The sequence below is a fragment of the Saccopteryx leptura genome, chromosome 5 (assembly GCF_036850995.1).
Source record: "Saccopteryx leptura isolate mSacLep1 chromosome 5, mSacLep1_pri_phased_curated, whole genome shotgun sequence".
NCBI classification, from domain to species: Eukaryota; Metazoa; Chordata; class Mammalia; order Chiroptera; family Emballonuridae; genus Saccopteryx; species Saccopteryx leptura.
The window spans coordinates 190,220,565-190,239,810 of record NC_089507.1 but is presented as its reverse complement, the minus strand read 5'-3'; the positions used below and the strand labels follow the sequence as shown (position 1 = coordinate 190,239,810).

Here is a 19,246-nt window from a genome sequence, read left to right as displayed (position 1 = left end):
TGTCTTTGATGCTTCTTAGAACTCAGGTTATCTGTTTTAATTTAGCTCATCAGCAAAAGAGAACCCCAGGAAGCTTTAGGTCATTTTAATTTATAGTCAAAGAACATTTCATCCTGTTGGCTCTTTTTCTTTCCTCCACCAGGGGAAACTATAGCCTGATTTTCCTCCTTTTCCCTCTGACATCTTTGTAACAGGGTAATAATGACTAATCTCTCTGGGCCTGGGCGAGGTTAATCTTACAGACCTACCTCTGCCCCGAGACAGAACCTTAAATGCAGGATTTCAATCCTGGCCTTCCCAGGGTTCAGGGAAAAAGAGAATAACTTAAGCCTTTAAAGTAAAAGCTTATTTCTTATGTTTTATTTGTGCCTCCACTAATCCTTTGCCATTAGAAGGGGAAATATGGATTCTCCCTGACAGCACCCACTGGAACTTCTCATAGAAGCCAGACCACAAAGTAGAAATTGGTTGCCTATTGATTACATTTTGCTTGTTGCCAAGTCTTTGTTGACCCATCCTGTGGTTTGTTTTGGTTTTCTCTGTGTAAGAATTTTTTTTTTCATTTTTATCAATGTGAATAATAAAGGTAAAACTTAGACATGCTTATTCTCCTTCTGGGCGATACTAGAACGTTAGAAGTGTTTTAGTTCTATTTTTCTTCTCTTAATTTATTTTTGAAATTTGTTTTCATTCTAGAGTTTGCTAAAACCATAAGACATTATTTTTATATGCTATATGGTCACTGTTCATTTAGATTTATACATACTGAGAAGTTTCTTTGGTGCACATTCCTTCTTGTGTCTCAGACTGTTCATTTGGACTCCTTATTTTCTGAATTTTTATGAGTTCTTTTTATATCATCTACTGGTGGTAAACTCTTCAGAGTTTTTATTTTTATTTTTGTCTGAAAATGTCTTTATTTTACCTTCATCCTGGAATGATACTTTCACTGGGTATAAAAAATTTAGTTTTTTTTTTCATTATTGAAGATAACATTCCACTGTCCTCTGACTTCTGTTATTGTTGAGAAGTTAATTGTTAATCTTAATGTAGTTTTTTAATGATAACCTATTTTCCCCTAGTTGCCTGCAGTTAGAATTTTTTTCTTATATTTTATATTGTTTTCCTATAATGCAGCGGTTCTCAACCTGTGGGTTGCGACCCCAGCAGGGTCGCCTAAAGCCATCGGAAAATACATAATGCATATCAGGTATTTACATTCCGAATCATAACTGTAGCAAAATTACAGTTATGAAGTAGCCACCAAAATTATTTTTTGGTTTGGGGTCACCGCAACATGAGGAACTGTATTGCGGGGTCACGGCATTAGAAGGGTTGAGAACCACTGCTATAATGTATTTAAATATGTGTTTGAGGTGACCGCATGGCTAACTTTCATTAGTTCAGAAAATACTCTCAGCTATTATTTCAGCAAAATGGCTTCCAGTACATTTTCCAATATACTTTTTATCACATTATGTTTGAAATGACATTCTTACTCCATCTTCTCTGTTTTCTACCTGTTTTCCATATTTTCTATCTTTTTATCTCTCGGTGTTACCCTTTGGACAATTTTTTTTCTCACTCTCTTTATAATTCATTAACATTTGGTTTGCACTGCCATTCACCTCATCCATTGAGTTTTTTAAATTTTGGCTTTTGATTTTATTTTACTTCCAGAAGTTTTATTTGGTTTATTTTTAAATCTACAGTTTGTATGCTAGTCTTATTGTAGAGAATGTTTCCTCTGAGTATGTTGTGGGCTTTGAGTTTAGGCTCACACTACTAGGCTGTCAAAAGTGAATTCAAAATTTCCAGGATTAGCTAAAGCTGCTCAGAAGAAAAGCAGCTTTCTTGTTTATTACCTGTCTAGGTTTGATGTCCCTGCAGTTTGGGCCTGATTAGACTCTAAATTTTTGTGCTTCTTAGGTTCTTTAAAGAAGACAGTTTAGGCCCTGGCCAGCTAGCTCAGCAGTAGAGCATTGGCTTGGTGTGTGGAAGTCTTGGGTTCAATTTCTTGACAGGACAAACAGGATAAGTGCTTATCTACTTCTCCACCCTTCCCTCTCTCCTTTTTCTCTTTCTCTCTTTTCCCCTCCCACAACCAAGGCTCCATTGGAGCAAAGTTGGCTTGGGTGGTGAGGACAGCTCCATGGCCTCTGCCTCAGGTACTAGAATGGCTCTAGTTGCAAGGGAGCAATGCCTCAGGTGGGCAAAGCATTGCCCTCTAGTGGGCATGCTGGTGGATCCTGGTTGGGCACATGTGGGAGTCTGTCTCTCTGCCTCCCTACTTCTCAGTTCAGATAAATATAAATAAATAAATAAATAAATAAATAACATTTAAAAAATAAGGTTATTTACCATCAAATCCGGCCTTTATTTTTTTTAGCAATTGTTTTCAGTGGAAAAGATGGTTCAAATAACCTAGCCAGTCATTACAAGAAATAGAAAATTTTTACATACTGTTTCTAAAATGTTTGAATTAGTTAACATTTGTTTTATTCAGGTTCCACTAGAGAAGTATAACCAGTAAGAGACTGTGTGTGTTACTGGGAATTGGCTCATGTAATTGTGGGGACTAGCTGTGCAGTCTCCATAAGACTGTCTCCCTGTCTAAGGCAGACCCCAGCGTGCATGCAGGCAGTCTGGAAGGAAAGGTCATGAGTAGGCTTAGTGACTAGAATAATCTGTAGAAGCTCAGACTTTTTGTCACAGAGCTGAACACACACGCATACGCGTGCACATGCACACACACAAGTGCATGTGCACACATACACACGCGTGCGCGCCTGGTCCAAGAGTCAGAACAACTTAATACTCAAGGGGCAGGGAAATGATTACAGGTCCAGTTGCTGCTTCATGCCATCAAGACAAGTCAACAGATCAGCAATAACTGTGTGCATTACACAATGGCTATGAGCCCCTCTTCAGCATTCCAACTCTTGAGAGTCTGCCTTGTAACCCACTCTAACAGAAACATACAGAACAGGACACTCTAGGAAATGTAGTTCAGCTTAGCCGAGTTAGCACATTCAAAACAATGACACTATTATTTAAAAGTTGGAAGTGTTCTTCTTTAAAGAAATGTAATTGGCCTTGGCCAGGTAGCTCCGTTGGATAATGCATCATCCTGATACATCATCCTGATACACCATGGTTGCAGATTCAGCCCCTTTTCAGGGCACATAGAAGAATCAACCTATGAATGCATAACTAAGTGGAACAAAACAAAAAACCCAATGTCTTTCTCTCTTCCTTCCTTTTTCTCTACAAGTCAATAAATAAAATTTTTTGAAAATACAATTTGATTCAAAAATTGGATTATATGATTATATTATGCCAACATGAAACAGATCTCTAAAGCTGAGAAGTGGCTGCCCCTTAGGCCTACTTGGCATTACCCAGGCTGATTCATAGGTTTCTATTGTCTCTGGCACCTGCAAGTCAAGTAAGTGTGAGATTTAAACAAAATTGGAACAGGGATTCCTGTGGATGCCATTGATTCCTTCTCCTTTTATTCTGTCCCATTAAAATTCTTTCCCTTCCTTTGTCTTTATTTTTCTTCCTATGAGTGAGAAAATGTGGGAGTGTGGTGATGGATATATTGGAAGGAGGGGAGGGTTTCCAAAGAGAATACTCCCTACCTGTTGCAAAGTGTGTGTGTTGGTGGAACTCAGGGTCTTTCCCAGAAGGACTGAGGTTCACATCAGGAATAAGCTGAGATGGGCTCTCATCCCATCGACTTTCATCTGCCCACATACCAAAAACAAACAAGTACACACAACTGTGCACGGCCTCGAAAACCTTTTGGGCTCACTTCCACTTTTACTCCGTGGGCCTGTCATTATGTGTGATTAATATAAATTTTGCCAAAACTAATTAGATGTTTTGTTCCCAACGCATCTCTAGTTTGTTTCAAAACCTTGCTTTGTGATATGATGAGGATAATGAAAACAGCCCAACATGCATTTCCTAAACACTTTTTATAAAGCAGAGAGTTTAAAAATGTCATTGACCTAAGGACACCACTACCTGATTTTATACGGCCTTCAACATTTTAGAGGAAAGGATGGCCAAACTCAACTTGAGAGAAATAGTTACCTATAGACTTCCCAAAGAGGAAATATATCAGATGCTTAGAAATATCTGATGAAGAGTGTGTGGACACCAGAGAAGAGGCTGTTGTAAAAGGGCACATGCAGGACCACTGGATGGAAAAAGAGAGGAAAGTTTCAGTTCCAAATAGAAAAACTATTTCTAAGAGCAAGAGTCCCATTCTCTATTTTTCATGGATTATGCCTAAGACCAAATTAATGTAGCAAATCTACCTCTTGGAATCCTCCTTATCCACTTTCTGTCAACAAAAATCAATTGATACAAGTGTTTCTGTGTTTATTATAATCATTGGCTGAGAGGAGTCTTTGAATTTAACAAAGAGGCCTTTGAATTTGTAGCTGAAACCAAGGCTCAGATAGTATTTTCATATTTCAAAGGGTCTTATCAAGATCTGTGATAGAAGAATATACAGTTCATTATGTGTCTAACGGTTTCTGTGATAATCATACACACATGCACACACACGTTTATATACACAGGAGATGAACTTGACTGTGTTTAATCATGTAGACCTTGCAATGGGTTTTCCCTAGCTAATTATTCTAGTTTATGCAAATTTACATCTACAAGGGTAGCACATGTTTGTGGTGACATACAAAGAATAGGAAGTATATTATGTTTTAGCTTCAGTTTTTCTACCTTTCACTTATCTTTGAATCTTACACTTTTTTTTTTTTTTTAAAAAGCAATTATTAGGTTTTGAGAAATAGACAATGAGCTGTCACAATTCTTAAGTTTATTATTGGGTCTTTCTTTTAGCTGAAACCAACAAACGCAAGACTTGCAAATTATTATAAATCGGCTAAAACATCTTTATAGGTGTCAGTGTGCCAATTTGCAGCACACCCACCCTAGCCAAGGTACTGCCATCCGTCACCTGGATTTCTAAATAGCCTCTTAACTGGTGTTCCCGCCTCCACGTGTCCCCACTCACAATCTAGTCCCAACACTGCATCCAGAGTCAGCCTTTTATATTGGAAATCAGCTCAATCCTCTCTGTTCAAGATCCTTCCAGGGCTCCCATCTCCCTCAGAATAAAAGTCTACAGGTCCAACATAATTTGATCCCTCTTTGCTGCATCCTGTCTTCGTTTCTTCTCAACCTACTCTCTGCTCTGGCCATCCTGGGCTCCTCACTTTGCCCCAGTAAGCCAGGCCCCTCCCTCCTTGGGCTGTTACATGGACTGTTATCTCTGCCCAGAATATTCATCTCCTAAGTGTCTGCTTGGGCAACTCCCTCCTGCCTGCCTCTCAGGACTTTGCTCAAATTCAACTTCTCAAAGAGGTTTTCAATCATTTTACATAAACTTGCAACCCCCCTCCACCATTCTCCCATTTCTGGCATCTCCTCTCCTTTTTATTCCGTTCTATTTTTTGTTTTTCATAGCATTTATTACCTTCCCTTGTTAGGTCATCTACTTCTTTCTTAACTGTGTCACTCACAGTTGGTCCCTCCCCATTAGAATGTAATCTCCATGAAGGCAGGGCTTTGACTGTTTTGCCCAATGATGCTCTTGACTTCTAGGCACCCAAGAACAATGCCTGGTGCATAGTGGGTGCTTAATGCATAGTTTTTGAATGAAAGACATTTGTAGAGGGCTCACAAAATTAACTGTGTATTTAAAAAAAAAATAGTTCTCTCTCTTTGAGAGAAAAAAATACAGCCATTAAGCCCAGATTCATTGGGTTGCATTATTCAACTGCTGTCAGTAATTCAATACAGTCTTTTCTCAGGTTTCTTGACAGTAGTGGAATTTTATGGAGAAATTCTCAAAAGTAATAGCTGTGATCATCTTTAACATCTAATCCCTACAGAGGGTAAGGAAGGGCCAAGGAGAATTCAATTGCCAATTCCAATGCACTTGTGGTAGAGAAAGTGTTGGACAAGATAAAGGAATTGGAAGTTTTAAATCTCCATTCTAGAAGGCACTCCAAGAAATCTCCCAGCTTGAAACATCAAATGACTTAGAAATCAATTTCAATGCCACCAAAATGACAGCCTCCCTTTTTTTCCACACAGGGGGACGGTTCCTCCTCATTCTTGTCGGAAACTTGCCATGAGGATCCCTCTGTTTCCCCCAACTTTACTCCCCCCAACCCTCAAGCTCTCAAGTGGTGACCACCGTCCTTCCGGCCAGGTAGGACTGGATGGGAGGGCTCGCTTTTGAGAGAAGGGTGGCACATAGCCATCTGGTTTACAGGCATCATGGACTTCCTCCTTCGTTCTTCACTATCCCTTTCACTACATTCCCATTGTTTTTTTCCTGCTCTGGGCCCTAGCCATACCCACAACGCACTCCACATCTTTACCTGCCTACCTCTGGTATTTATTTCTTCATCACTGTTCTCTCTCTTTCTGACATCAGTTCCATTCTCACATATTGTCTTATTCCCCTGTCGTCTTTTTGTGTCTCAATTTGCAAAATTGGCTCCCCTTTTCACCTTGCTCTTTTTCTCTTACACTCACACTATTATTTCCACTTTGGAAACATTTTTTTTTTTTAAGTTCCTACTTCTCACAGTACTGGTTTCCCACAATCTTATATAAATTTTACAATCCAATTGAATTAAATTAGCTTTCAGGGAGCCTTCTGGACTGATACCACTCAATTTACGACACCCCCTTTCAAAAATCAAGCAAGTCGTTATATTCCCACATGGTATTTTGAGTTAAGACGATATCTCAGGATTTCCTGATTCTCTGCAATCAATGAGCCCTTAAAAATACCTCACTAATAGGGAAGGATGCCTGTGTCAGTGGCTGCTGGTTGGAGCAAAATGAAGCTTGAACTTGAGAGGACTTTTAACTTGCTAGAGGAGATGGATGCATCATGAAATCTATTGTAATCCTTCTGCTAATAAGAATTGGCCAAAGCCATCCTAATGGGCATGCATTTCAGGGATAAAAGAGGCATTACTGTGATTATAAAGGCAGCAGCAAACTTCTGTTCTGATGTATTGAAATAGAGTTTTACGGTGAAGCTTACAATGTTTGTGTCTTCGAGCACTTGTTGATCTGTGAAGGAGTAGTTAGAAACACGTCAAAAAATCAGTGGAAACAACAATTTTACTAAGAGGTGTGAGTTCTTCCTCTTTCTCTATATTAATTGCCATAAACAATGGGTGATGACTGTATGAATTACCTGGAGAGCCAATGAAAATATAGGTTCTGATTCAGGGGTCTGGTTGGGCCCTGAGACTTGCATTTCTAACTGGGTCCCAGGGGATGCCCTCACCGCCACATTCTATGGCAGGGGTCCCCAAACTAAGGCCCGCGGGCCACATGCGGCCCCCTGAGGCCATTTATCTGGCCCCTGCCACACTTCCAGAAGGGGCACCTCTTTCAATGGTGGTCAGTGAGAGGAGCACTGTATGTGGCAGCACCGCAAAGCGTGGCATCACTCACGTACAGTACTACTTCTGGTGACGCGGGATGCACACTTCACGGCTCTGGAAGCGCGTCATATCACTTGTTACGGCTAGCAGTGACAAATATGGAACCGGACATTGACCATCTCATTAGCCAAAAGCAGGCCCATAGTTCCCATTGAAATACTGGTCAGTTTGTTGATTTAAATTTACTTGTTCTTTATTTTAAATATTGTATTTGTTCCCATTTTGTTTTTTTTACTTTAAAATAAGATATGTGCAGTGTGCATAGGGATTTGTTCAGTGTTTTTTATAGTCCGGCCCTCCAATGGTCTGAGGGACAGTGAACTGGCCCCCTGTGTAAAAAATTTGGGGAACCCTGTTCTATGGACTATATTTGACCAGCAAGGATCTACTACATATCTACCTCCTGGCTGGATGGAGAAGCTTTAAGCTACCTTCATGGTACTGTAAGTTTTTGGCTTAATCACAAGCCTGACGCTTTAATATCTTTTATTTTCTACTTCTGCCTGTAACACTAGTAATGTCATTTGAGTGCAGAGCCATAGCCAGGATTCTGTCCTTGTCCTCCCAGTAGGTCTTTGCTCCTGTGGTGATGTTGTGATCAAGCCCACATTGGAATTTGGGGCAGAAGAGAGTGGTACTGATTTCTTCAGGAAGGCATCAGGGAGACCTTGAAAATGTCTTCTTCATTTGTCTATAAAGGTTCAACCTATCCCTTAAGTCAGTGGTCCCCAACCATTTTTGGGCCACAGACCGGTTTAATGTAAGAAAATATTTTCACGGACTGGCCTTTAGGGTGGGATGGATAACTGTATCACGTGACCAAGATAAGCATCAAGAGGGAGTCTTAGACAAATGTAACAGAGGGAATCTGGTCATTTTTTAAAAATAAAACATCATTCAGACTTAAATATTAAAAAAAAAAAAAACGGAAATAATGTAAATTATTTATTCTTTCTTTGCAAACCGTACCAAATGGCCCACGGACCGGTACTGGTCCGCGGCCCGGGGGTTGGGGACCACTGCCTTAAGTCATCAATTATACCCGTGATTGGATTTTTGTTTATTGCTGCACTTGTTACTGCCTTGGTATTTTTGAAAGTTACTGTGAAACCTTTAATATCGCAGGTGGAATATGAAAGTCTCTCCGAGGAGGTAAAGGACAGTGGAGCTCAGAACCCACGAGCTAGATTTTGTTTTTTAAAACAAATGCAATAGGGATGTCAGTGTTACATTTTTGTCTTCTATCGGGCTTGTGATGCTGTGTCACAACCTGTATTCCCTTCAGAATGTCAACTGAGCTTCCTGCTTAGCCAAAATTATTATTTTCAAAAGCAATACATATTCCCAAAATACCTACACATTAAAAAAAAAGAATCTTCAATCACTTAGTTTGGTCCCTTTAGCTTTCCACATGTAAAAGGCAAAATAAAAAATAAACCAGTTTTGCACTTTCCATGGAAAAAGAGTCCTCATTGCGAAAACAGGAAAACAACTTTATTTTGTTTTTTGAGAAAGAACAGAAAGTCCTTCTTTCATAGCAGTATATGAAAGGTACTATTGTACCAAGTTTAATATGTCCTTAAATATTTCTTCCTCACCTTAGAAATCTACACTGGTAGACTGCAGCTGAAAACAAAATAATAGAATTAAAAGGCGTCACACATTTGCCAGAAAAAAATGATTTTTTTTTTTTTTTACCATAAGATCTTTTACTATAAGATTAGGAAAACTCATCAGATAAATACTTGAAATTTTTCATTTTTAATTTGTGAATGCAAACCTCCTTGATGATAAATATATTCCCTGTTATCAGCTAAAGATTAATAGGGAACACTAAACAGGTTAGTCACACTTTTAACTTGGGTAACTTCTGTTCTTTAATAAATACAAATCATGGTAGAGCAAGATTTAAAACAAATGGGAAATAGGATGTTTGCTCCTTTTGTGTATTATGAATCTTTTTGTAAAAAGCTACAGAATGACTAATTTATAAAAGTACTGATGCTATAGCACTGGAAATTATAAATTTATGCCAACTATATATTCTAGGCTATGCCAGTTTCAATTGGGAGCACAAAAGAAGCAAAAACACAGTCTCTATGTGCTTTAAAACAATAAAGCACAATTCAAGTCCATAGGAATGCATTTAAAAATGATTTCCCTGACACTTAAATACTAAAAACAATAACTACCAGCATTTATTGAGCACTTACTATGTTGCAAAACATCTTCAACGTGTATTATCTCATTCTTGCCATTATGCAGTTAGGAAAACAAAGCTGCAAAAGGTTAATGAACTGTACTAAGGTCAGACAAGCAGTGCCAAACCATGAGTCCCCGTGTATCGTGTCCTTCCACTTTCTCAGTGACTATCTAAAGCCATGATGTTATGATCTAGGTGACAGGGATGTGACATATCTTTCTCACATTTCATGGCTAGTCAAGCTCTCAGGGTACCCTCTCTGTGCCTCAGCATACTCATCTGTAAAACAGAGAGTCCACCAGCTTCTCTGCTGAAGGAAGCAAATCTCTGAGTGGTGACGAGGAATACACTCCAGTCCCATACACCTAACACCGTTTTACATGCTGGCAGCAGACCCCAGCCTCCACAATATCCCAACCAAATCTTGCCGGGAATTTAGCCCCCCAAATGGTCACGATAGCAAGAGGAATTCAACAGCATAGGCAAGATATTTAAGTTTCTCAAAACCACTTGTTTTTAACAAATGTCTTAGAGAAGAACACCTCCCAGGCCTAGGTGTTAGAGAGTTTCCAGCCCTGTGAAAACCGTGCTTGCCTTCAGGATGCTGTGACTGGCAATAGGCAGCTCCTATCACTGACTCGGGGGCAGCTCTTCTCTGTGTTCATCACATCCTGTGGGATGCAGTGCCAAGCAGAGAGGGAGACTGTGGATCTGGTGTAGCCTTCGCGCACATGATTAAAGGGTTTCGATACAGCCTTCTCTGTCCGTGGCTGCTCTAAAGGATCAGGATAGAGGACAGACATCTTCACCTCCTTTCGACCTTGACTTTCCTCCTCCCTCCCTCATTCTCTGCTCACATGCCGTCCAGCTTTTATGTATCAGTGCTGAGTTCAAGCCAGAGATGAAATAGGTTTGCTTTCCTTGAGATCTTCTCTCCCGCATCCCTCCTCACTCTCCTCTTAACTCCTTCTCTCCCGCCAGCCCTAGAACTACATCCTTGTCTACTAAAACCTGCTTCTCCCGCTTGAAAAGGTGTGGGCTGAATTACATGAGAAAGAAGTTAGGGTACATACACATTGAGGTTTGCACCAGGTCGGTTTTGTTGTTGTTAAGCAATTGTTTTTACATCTTTGTTTGTTCATTCAAATACTATTTATTCAGCCTCCATGTGGACCCCTGAGGTTCCTAAGAAATCTAAAGGGACGTATCAGAAGAGAAACATCCCCTTTCAGATTATATTAAATCTCAGTCATAGCACAGGAAGGTGCTTCTTCAGAGCATGCGACAGACGACCTGCCCTCCTTTTGCTCTAGAGCCAGAGTGAGGGCATCTGCGTTGGACTAAATTATGAAAGATTTAGTAAGAAACATTTCTGGGAGTAGGAATATCTAAACACCTAAATAGAGTCGGCCCCTTGTATCTGCTGATTCCGCATCTGAGGATTCAGCAAAGTGTTGATTGAAAATGTTAGGAAAAAAACAAGTTCTTGTTCTTGCTGATGTGTACTATGCGGTTTAAGCTATGACAGTTCATCTGTCTTGAAGAAGTACAGACTCTTTTCTTGTCATTATTCACTAACAACTATTTACATCAGTGGTCCCCAACCTTTTTTGGGCCATGGACCAGTTTAATGTCAGAAAATATTTTCACGGACCAGCCTTTAGGGTGGGACAAATAAATGTATCACATGACCGAGACAAGCATCAAGAGTGAGTCCTAGACGGATGTAACAGAGGGAATCTGGTCATTTTTTTAAAAATAAAACATTGTTCAGACTTAAATATAAATAAAACGGAAATAATGTAAGTTATTTATTCTTTCTCTGTGGATCGGTACCAAATGGCCCACAGACTGGTACCTGTCCATGGCCCAGGGGTTGGGGACCACTGATTTACATAGCATTTACCTTGTATTAGGTATTGTAAGTAACTGAGAGATGTTTTAAAGCAGGGGCAGTCAACCTTTTCATACCTACCACCCACTTTTGTATCTCTGTTGTTAGTAAAGTTTTCTAACCATCCACCAGTTCCACAGTAATGGTGATTTATAAAGTACGGAGTACTTTACTTTATAAAATTTATAAAGCAGAGTGACAGCAAGTGAAAGCATAGAATAATAATTACTTACCAAGTACTTTATGTTGGATTTTCTCTAAGTTTGGCAGAATAAATCTTTATAAAACAACTTACTATGGTGAAATCTATCTTTTTATTTATATATACTTTGGGTTGCTCCGCTACCGCCCACCATGAAAGCTGGAATGCCCACTAGTGGGCAGTATGGACCAGGTTGACTACCACTGTTTTAAAGTATATGGGAAGATTGCACAAATTATATGCAAACACAATGCCATTTTCTGTAAAAAACTTGAGCATCTGCAGATTTTGTTTTCTTTGGAGAGGGGGTGGTTCTGGAACTACTCCCCAGAGGGCATTGTGTGTCTCTTGAAGATCTTTAAGTGTAGCAACAAGGAGGATGTCTGCAAGCAGAGAGTTGTGTAGGACTGGGTGACCTTTTTATGATCTCCTTTGAGACCATGAAGAATACTATTAATTAAACTCAGAATTTTGCCACTGAAATAATAGGTATGAGATCCAGAGTATTCAGGGTGTTGGAGGACTCATTAAATAGGGTTGCATAAATATCACGTTGAAAGATTTAATGAGTCCATAGGGTCATTTATAGAACAACAGAGCAGAGATGACCTAGAAAAATAAATTAGAATCAATATTATGCTGACGAATTAACAACTATAGATTGCTATATTAACACCTGAGAGATAAAGTCCATAATTGTGTTTTAATGATGGATATTGGTGTTCCCATCCCAGGAAAAATGAAAATCACTTGTTTTTAGTTTTTTTTTTTTTACTTGTCAATAATAAAAATGAACTTATATAATGTGTTTTCTTCTGTGGTCTCTAGGAACCTTGAGCACTTTAAGCAGCTTACAGCTAGGCCAATAGTGTTACATTTTCCTTTTATTATTTCAACTGATACTTACTGAATGCCTACTATATACATAGCAGGCACTGGGCTAGGTGCTTAGAAAATAAAACTATGGGAAAACATGCAACCTTCTTCTCATCTCAAATCGCCTACAGTATAGTGCGGCTCTATCCAACAGAACTTTCTGCAGTCATGGAAACATTTGGTGTCTGAGAGTCCAGTGTTGCTGCCACTAGCCAGAAGTGGTTATTAAGTATTTGAAATGTGACTAATGTGGTTAATGCAACTGAGGAATTGAATTCTTAATTTTATTTAAATTTAGGTGTAATATAGTTACATGTGGCTAATAACTAATATATAGGCAGCAAAAGTGGAGAGCATGCCTGATCTTAATTTCTCGTGTGTAATCTCTCTTTCTACAAAGAATTTGTGTTGGAACAAAACACTTTGATCATCATTATTATAGAGCTGTTTGCAGGGGAAGAAGGGCCGACACATTCTTGGTTAAACCAAGGAGGGCTTCCCAAAGGTGGTAACCCTTGACCCATAGGGTTAAGTAGAGTTTATCAAGCAGAGGAGCAGACAGGAAGGAATTTCTCAGGACACTGTGATGAAGCCTGTGGTCTGAGTATCATGTTACTGCTATGGAATTGCATGAAATTTCATTATTTACATACTGTACTTTCTGCTTTGGCCACCATAGCTGAATATCTCAGACAGAGTAGCCTAAATAATGGAGAATTATTTTCTCACAGTTCTGCAGGCTTAAGTCCAAGGTCGGGATGCCAGTAGGGCAGGTGTCTGTGAGGCCTCTCTCTTAGGGTGGTAGATGGTACCTTCTCACTATGTCCTCTCATGGCCTTTGACTTGCACTTGGCAGAGAGAGAAAGAGAGAGATCTCTGGTGTCACTTTCCCTCCTTATAAGGATACCAGTTCTATCAGATTAGGGCCCCACCCTATGACCTCATTTAATGTTAGTTACCTTCTGAAAGTCCCCGCCTCCAACTGCAGTCACATGTGTTGGGCTTGAACATATGAATTTTGAGGCGACATGATTCAGTCCATAAAACATGTCGTTCAATACTCAGATATCTTTTTCTCTGTTTTTATTTTTTATTCCCAAGAGAAGGGGTTAATATATCTCGGTTCACACAAATTTACAGAAAATTATCATCTATTGATCTAATATGATGAGTTTAATTATTGCTTTTGATTTACCTGTTAATAGAAAACAGAGTTCTAGAAAATTAGCAAATGTAAAAACACCTAAAGCAAAGTGTTCACCTGTCAAAACTCAGATGTACTTAAATATTGCTTAAGCAAATTTTAATACTAGTTTTTCTTTATTCTTTGAGGAGAAACCACTGGTGAACTGAAGCTGGTCATACTGTCTCACAAGAACCTATTTGTTGCCCTGGCCGGTTGGCTCAATGGTAGAGCGTCGGCCTGGCGTGCGGAAGTCCCGGGTTCGATTCCCGGCCAGGGCACACAGGAGAAGCGCCTATCTGCTTCTCCACCCCTCCCTCTCTCCTTCCTCTCTGTCTCTCTCTTCCCCTCCCGCAGCCAAGGCTCCATTGGAGCAAAAGATGGCCCGGGCGCTGGGGATGGCTCCTTGGCCTCTGCCCCAGGCACTAGAGTGGCTCTGGTCACGACAGAGCGACGGCCCGATGGGCAGAGCATCGCCCCCTGGTGGCATGCCGGGTGGATCCCGGTTGGGCGCATGCGGGAGTTTGTCTGACTGCCTCCCTGTTTCCAGCTTCAGAAAAAAATACAAAAAAAAAAAAAAAAAAAAAGAACCTATTTGTTTCCATTTTTCAGGTGTTCTATGACCCAGTTGGTAAATAGAGCCATTATTAAAAAGTAAATGATATAAACTTAAATTCAACAAATTATACTAAAAACAAAGATAACAAATACCAAAAACTCACCATGTGCTAATAATTTAAGACATTTCACTATTGTCTGGGCTCTTGAGGTAATCTGCAACTATTCTGTGTGTATGGTCACTATAATGGAGTGCTGCTGTGCACCTCTTCCTAACTCTGTGCCGGATCTTTACTTTGTAGCCTGAAATCGGCCATAGTGGGGTATTTACACCATGGCAGTGAGCAGATGCTATCAGTAAGGCTCTATTTTCTTTTCCCTCGGAGAGATACCTATTAAGTATTTATTAGCACACTGCTGGCATAAACCTTAATGTTTTATGGCATAGGGATTTTCCAGGATTCATGCAGAGTTCCTATTATAGCTTGCCAGAGTTGGAAAGCTCCTATCCTTTATAAACAAAAGAAAATTTTCTGTTGAAATATAATTTATTATCTTTTAAAAACCTTTTATTACATGTTTGCTCTACCAGAAAGCCGCAATGCTGCCTTGCTAATTAAGGTATGAACTCTCAGGATCTGAATATAAAATATTCTGGGAGCAACAGAAAACTCTCATAAAATACAAACCTAGCATAGACAACGTCTTTCCAATCCACTCAGCATTCCAATCTGAAAAGTGCCTCAGCGGTAACATAATACCCCTCTCACTGTTCATACCATCCACAGCTCATATAACAAGGCTATTTTTTCTCTCCTAAAAGTTTTAAGTGACAATAAAATAGAAAACTTCTGGGGTAAATAACAGTTTTTTTTTAACTTATTTATTCATTTTCTAGAGAGGAGGGAGAGAGAAGGGGGGGGGAGCAGGAAGCATCAACTCCTATATGTGTCTTGACCAGGCAAGCCCAGGGTTTTGAACCAGCAACCTCAGCATTCCAGGTCAACACTTTACTCACTGCGCCACCACGGGTCAGGCTGACAGTTTCCAGATAATCTTCTCTTTGCTATAGGAAATATTTCTCTCCAATCTTGCCCTTTTATACTACTTCCAAACACGTAAGGAGTTGCTCAGACATTGAAAATAAAATACCATCCGGCAGAATTCACGTTTAACCTTTTATGAAGAGTACAATTAAGTCACACCTGTGCTCTCTGCAGTCTGAAGCTAAGCAAGTTACAGTGACTCATCTGAGGTTACACAGCAAATTAAGGAACAGTCTCCTGTCCACATCTTTCATTTCCAATTGACTCTACACTACATCTTCCCTTTGACTAAAATCATGTCTGCCCATGATGCCTTTTACTATCATTACATTGTATAAGGACATTATGAGAGTGATTATAGAAGAAATTTTTATAAATAAAAAAAAATAAGTCATTGGAAGCTTTTATCCTTTCTCCAGGTGTAACGTACATGCCCCAGATTTTGAAAATCATGAGTCTAGATTGAATTAAAGCATAGGATGGATAAAATGCTCAGCACCTAGAGGGAAAAGAGGAGGATGCCAGGACTTAGCTCCGGAAACTTCTTCATTGTGAGAGGTCTGATGGAGGAGAAAACGCCTGAAAGAGATAGAAGAGGCTCAACCTGGAAGGAAAACCAGGAATACCAGAGAATCCTAAAGGAAAAAATTCACCAATACAGAGGGGATGGGAGTGACCTATAGTGTCCACAGTGACTGAGTGGTACAGAAAGGCATCCTTTGACTCTAGTGACCGGAAGGTCATTGATGCCCTTGGTATTATGGACAAGTCAGTGGAAAGGTGGGAGTGGGAGCCAGATAAACGTGGGATGAGCCAGAGGCAACGAGCAGGCTCTTCCAGAAGTGCAGACTTGACAGGGAGCCGAAATCTGGAAGAGGAATGGGGGATACAGGGAATAAGGGGAAATCCATGTGAGAAGGAATTAATGAGTATTTCCTGTGTATGGCCCTGTCTAGTTTATCATGAAATTGCTATATAAAATGATTGCCACTTTCCTGGTTGTTTGGCTCAGTAGTAGAGCATCAGCCTGGCATGTGGAAGTCCTGGGTTCAATTTCCGGTCAGGGCACACAGGAGAAGTGATCATCTGCTTCTCCACGCCTCCCCTTCTCGTTTCTCCCTCCCTCTCTCTCTTCTCCTCTCCTCCCACAGCCATGGCTCGATTAAAGCAAGTTGGCCCCAGACACTGAGGATGGCTCCATAGCCTCCACCTCAGGTTCTAAAAATGGCTCCAGTTTCAGTGGAGCAAGGGCCCCAGGTGAGCAGAGTATCACCCCCTAGTGGACTTGCTGGGTGATCCCAGTCAGGGTGCGTGCAGGAGTCTCTCTCTGCCTCCCCTCCTCTCACTAAAAATAAATAAATAAAGTTTTTTTAAAAAAAGGTATTGCCACTGAAGAATAGGAAAAAAATAAATTTCACTATTAATGGTTGGCAGAGTTATATTTTCCTCTGATGAATCAATGTTCAAAAATGGAACAGTATCTTAAGGAGTGTGCAGCACAAATTATCACCGGTAAAGGGTTTCCCTAGGTAGTGTTTAAATGTTAGGTTCTTTTTTCTTGCTGTTTAGTTCATTAACAATAATATTCATACAGTGTACGTCATGATCTTCAGAGCGGATCCAGAAATGCACATGGTCTGCATGGTTGCCGCACGGAAGCATTTAATTGATTAAAAGCCTTCCACATTTACCATCCCGTAGTTAGAATTCATTCTGTTTTGTACAACAGTGAAACTATTTTGGACATAGTAAGTTGAAATGTTTCCTTTTCCATTTAAGTATCCTCCTTCTTTCCCCATCCCATCCAGGCTGAGTCTTGATTCCAGGAAAGGCAAGGCTGGGACTCCATAAGGGAGAAGATCCTCAGTGAGGCAGAAATCTTGAAAAACAGAGATTTCAAAGAGAAGATGGGATTTCTCCCAATTCCTTTAGCTTCTTTTTACCACATAAACCAGGCCTGCGGGGCTAGAGACTTAACTCTTCTCTCAACAATGGCAGAACTCAGAATGTGACCATACAGGAAGAGGAAACCCTACCCCTTCCAATCCCAGGAGATATGGGAAGGAGAAAGGGAGAGAGAATAGAGCATGAAATAAGATTTGTATGTCACTCTCTGGCTTTGGTTCTTTGAGCCAAAGTCTGGCAGATTCTAAGCAGGGCTCATGGCCCCAACGTCATGTGTGCTTTAAATGGGACAGGAAAGTTCCTCTGTGTGGCAGTGGGAGGAAATGGTGGATGCTGAGGGGACTGGTGAAAACCTAAGGCCACGCCAAAGAAGCTCCTTCAAGTCAAGAGGACCAGAGCATGGACTCAAATGGTGACTACAATTTGGTCACCCCGAGTGGCCACCAGCTCTTAGTTCCTGGAGGAATCTAGACCAGCCACTTCCTAGCAGAGATCTGTGAGGGAGCCTTGTAGGTCTTAGCCTGCCTCTTCTCCCACTTTGAAGACACATAAAGTTCCATAATAGACTCAGCCACCATTTGGGGACAGCTAAAAATGGGAAGGTCATCGTTGAAAGACTGAACTTTACCCAAAGAGACTGATTCATGGTAGGAACTCAAAAAATCCTAGAGGAAGTAGACTTTTGAAATGACTCAAAGGAAATTGTCTGTCCTTTAAAAGTTAGAAAGACTAGGACAGGTTCTCATCCTGTCATTGGAAATGCAGCTCCTACACCCCCAGGGAGAGTAGTTTGGGGAAGTGGTTCAGCTGTGGCTTAAATGACAACCTTTTCACCGCAGGCAGCTTGGGGCTCTCTGTGGTAGGCAGTGCCAGCCACTCAGAGTCAGTTGAAAGGGAATGGGTCACTTGGGAGTTTTCTAACCTGATTGCAGGTTTCCTGGACACCGTGTCCTCTCCTGACCCAACACCTGCTGTGACAGAGAGATGTTTGTAATGAGGCGAATAACAAACAGTTTTGTGAAGGTTGGGTCATACAGGAACAAAAAAGCACACTCACTTACGTGGAACCAGCCTTTTCCTGTTTGCTTGTATAATTTTCCCTACCAAATTGAACTCTTGTCCAAAGCTCTGGCAAGGTTTTGTCAAAGGCTTTAAACTCACATTTTTAGAAGAAGAAATATTTGCTGTTTCATGGCTGAAAATTATGCTCAAGTCTGTGGAGCTAGAACCAGAAATGGGTTTTGTTTTTTTGATGTCTGTTTTCCATGTAAAGGCTCAGCTCTAAAATAAAAAGTTTCTAATAGACAAATTAATAAGACGGGCCCTTGACAGCACTTTAGTGGTGCTTTTTCAATAGACTTAGCCTATAGAAGTATCCATAGGTGACATGTGTACCCTGCACTCACAGTAAGCAAAGCTCTCCATGTCGCCTGCCGTTTTCCTCTCTGCCCTGATACGACCTTCAGAACTGGAGCTCAGCTGGGGGTTTTAGCAATAATGTTTTCCTTTTCTTTAAAACCTTGTGCCTAAATATATTCTTTGGCAAGTTGGTCAATTTAATAATGGTCGTTAACATTGCTTCAATTCCTCCATTTTTAAGTCTTACTGGCAAACTGAAATGTGAACAACGCTATTGTGTGAGATTTCACAAGAGCCCAGGCTGCTGAATAAAGAAACTGAGCGTAACCCTCACTGCCATGGTTTTGACAGGATTCTGGCCTTTTGCAGCATTTTTTCTAAAAATTAAAGCTAATTTAGTTAGAAGTCATAGAGATTACATATTGAGAAATATTTTATCACCTAGATTTCTAATCTTGGAATTATAGTGCTCAATTATCAAAGAGTAGCATGGAAAAATAAGTTTTTTG

At 40.3% G+C, this 19,246-nt stretch overlaps 1 protein-coding gene across 2 annotated transcripts in view; it reads left to right on the top strand.

Moving 5' to 3' along the window:
- Positions 1 to 19,246, top strand: part of PLCB1 (phospholipase C beta 1) — a 686,820-nt gene that overhangs the window by 604,609 nt on the left and 62,965 nt on the right. Inside the window, exon 32 of one of the 2 annotated variants that reach the window (XM_066387178.1) lies at positions 6,136 to 6,253. The exons of the other annotated variant lie outside the window; for it this stretch is intronic. Within the exon in view, the coding sequence (XP_066243275.1) occupies positions 6,136 to 6,234 (99 nt within the window). The 3' untranslated portion in view covers positions 6,235 to 6,253. The remainder of the gene's footprint in view (positions 1 to 6,135; positions 6,254 to 19,246) is intronic. 2 annotated transcript variants of the gene reach the window in all.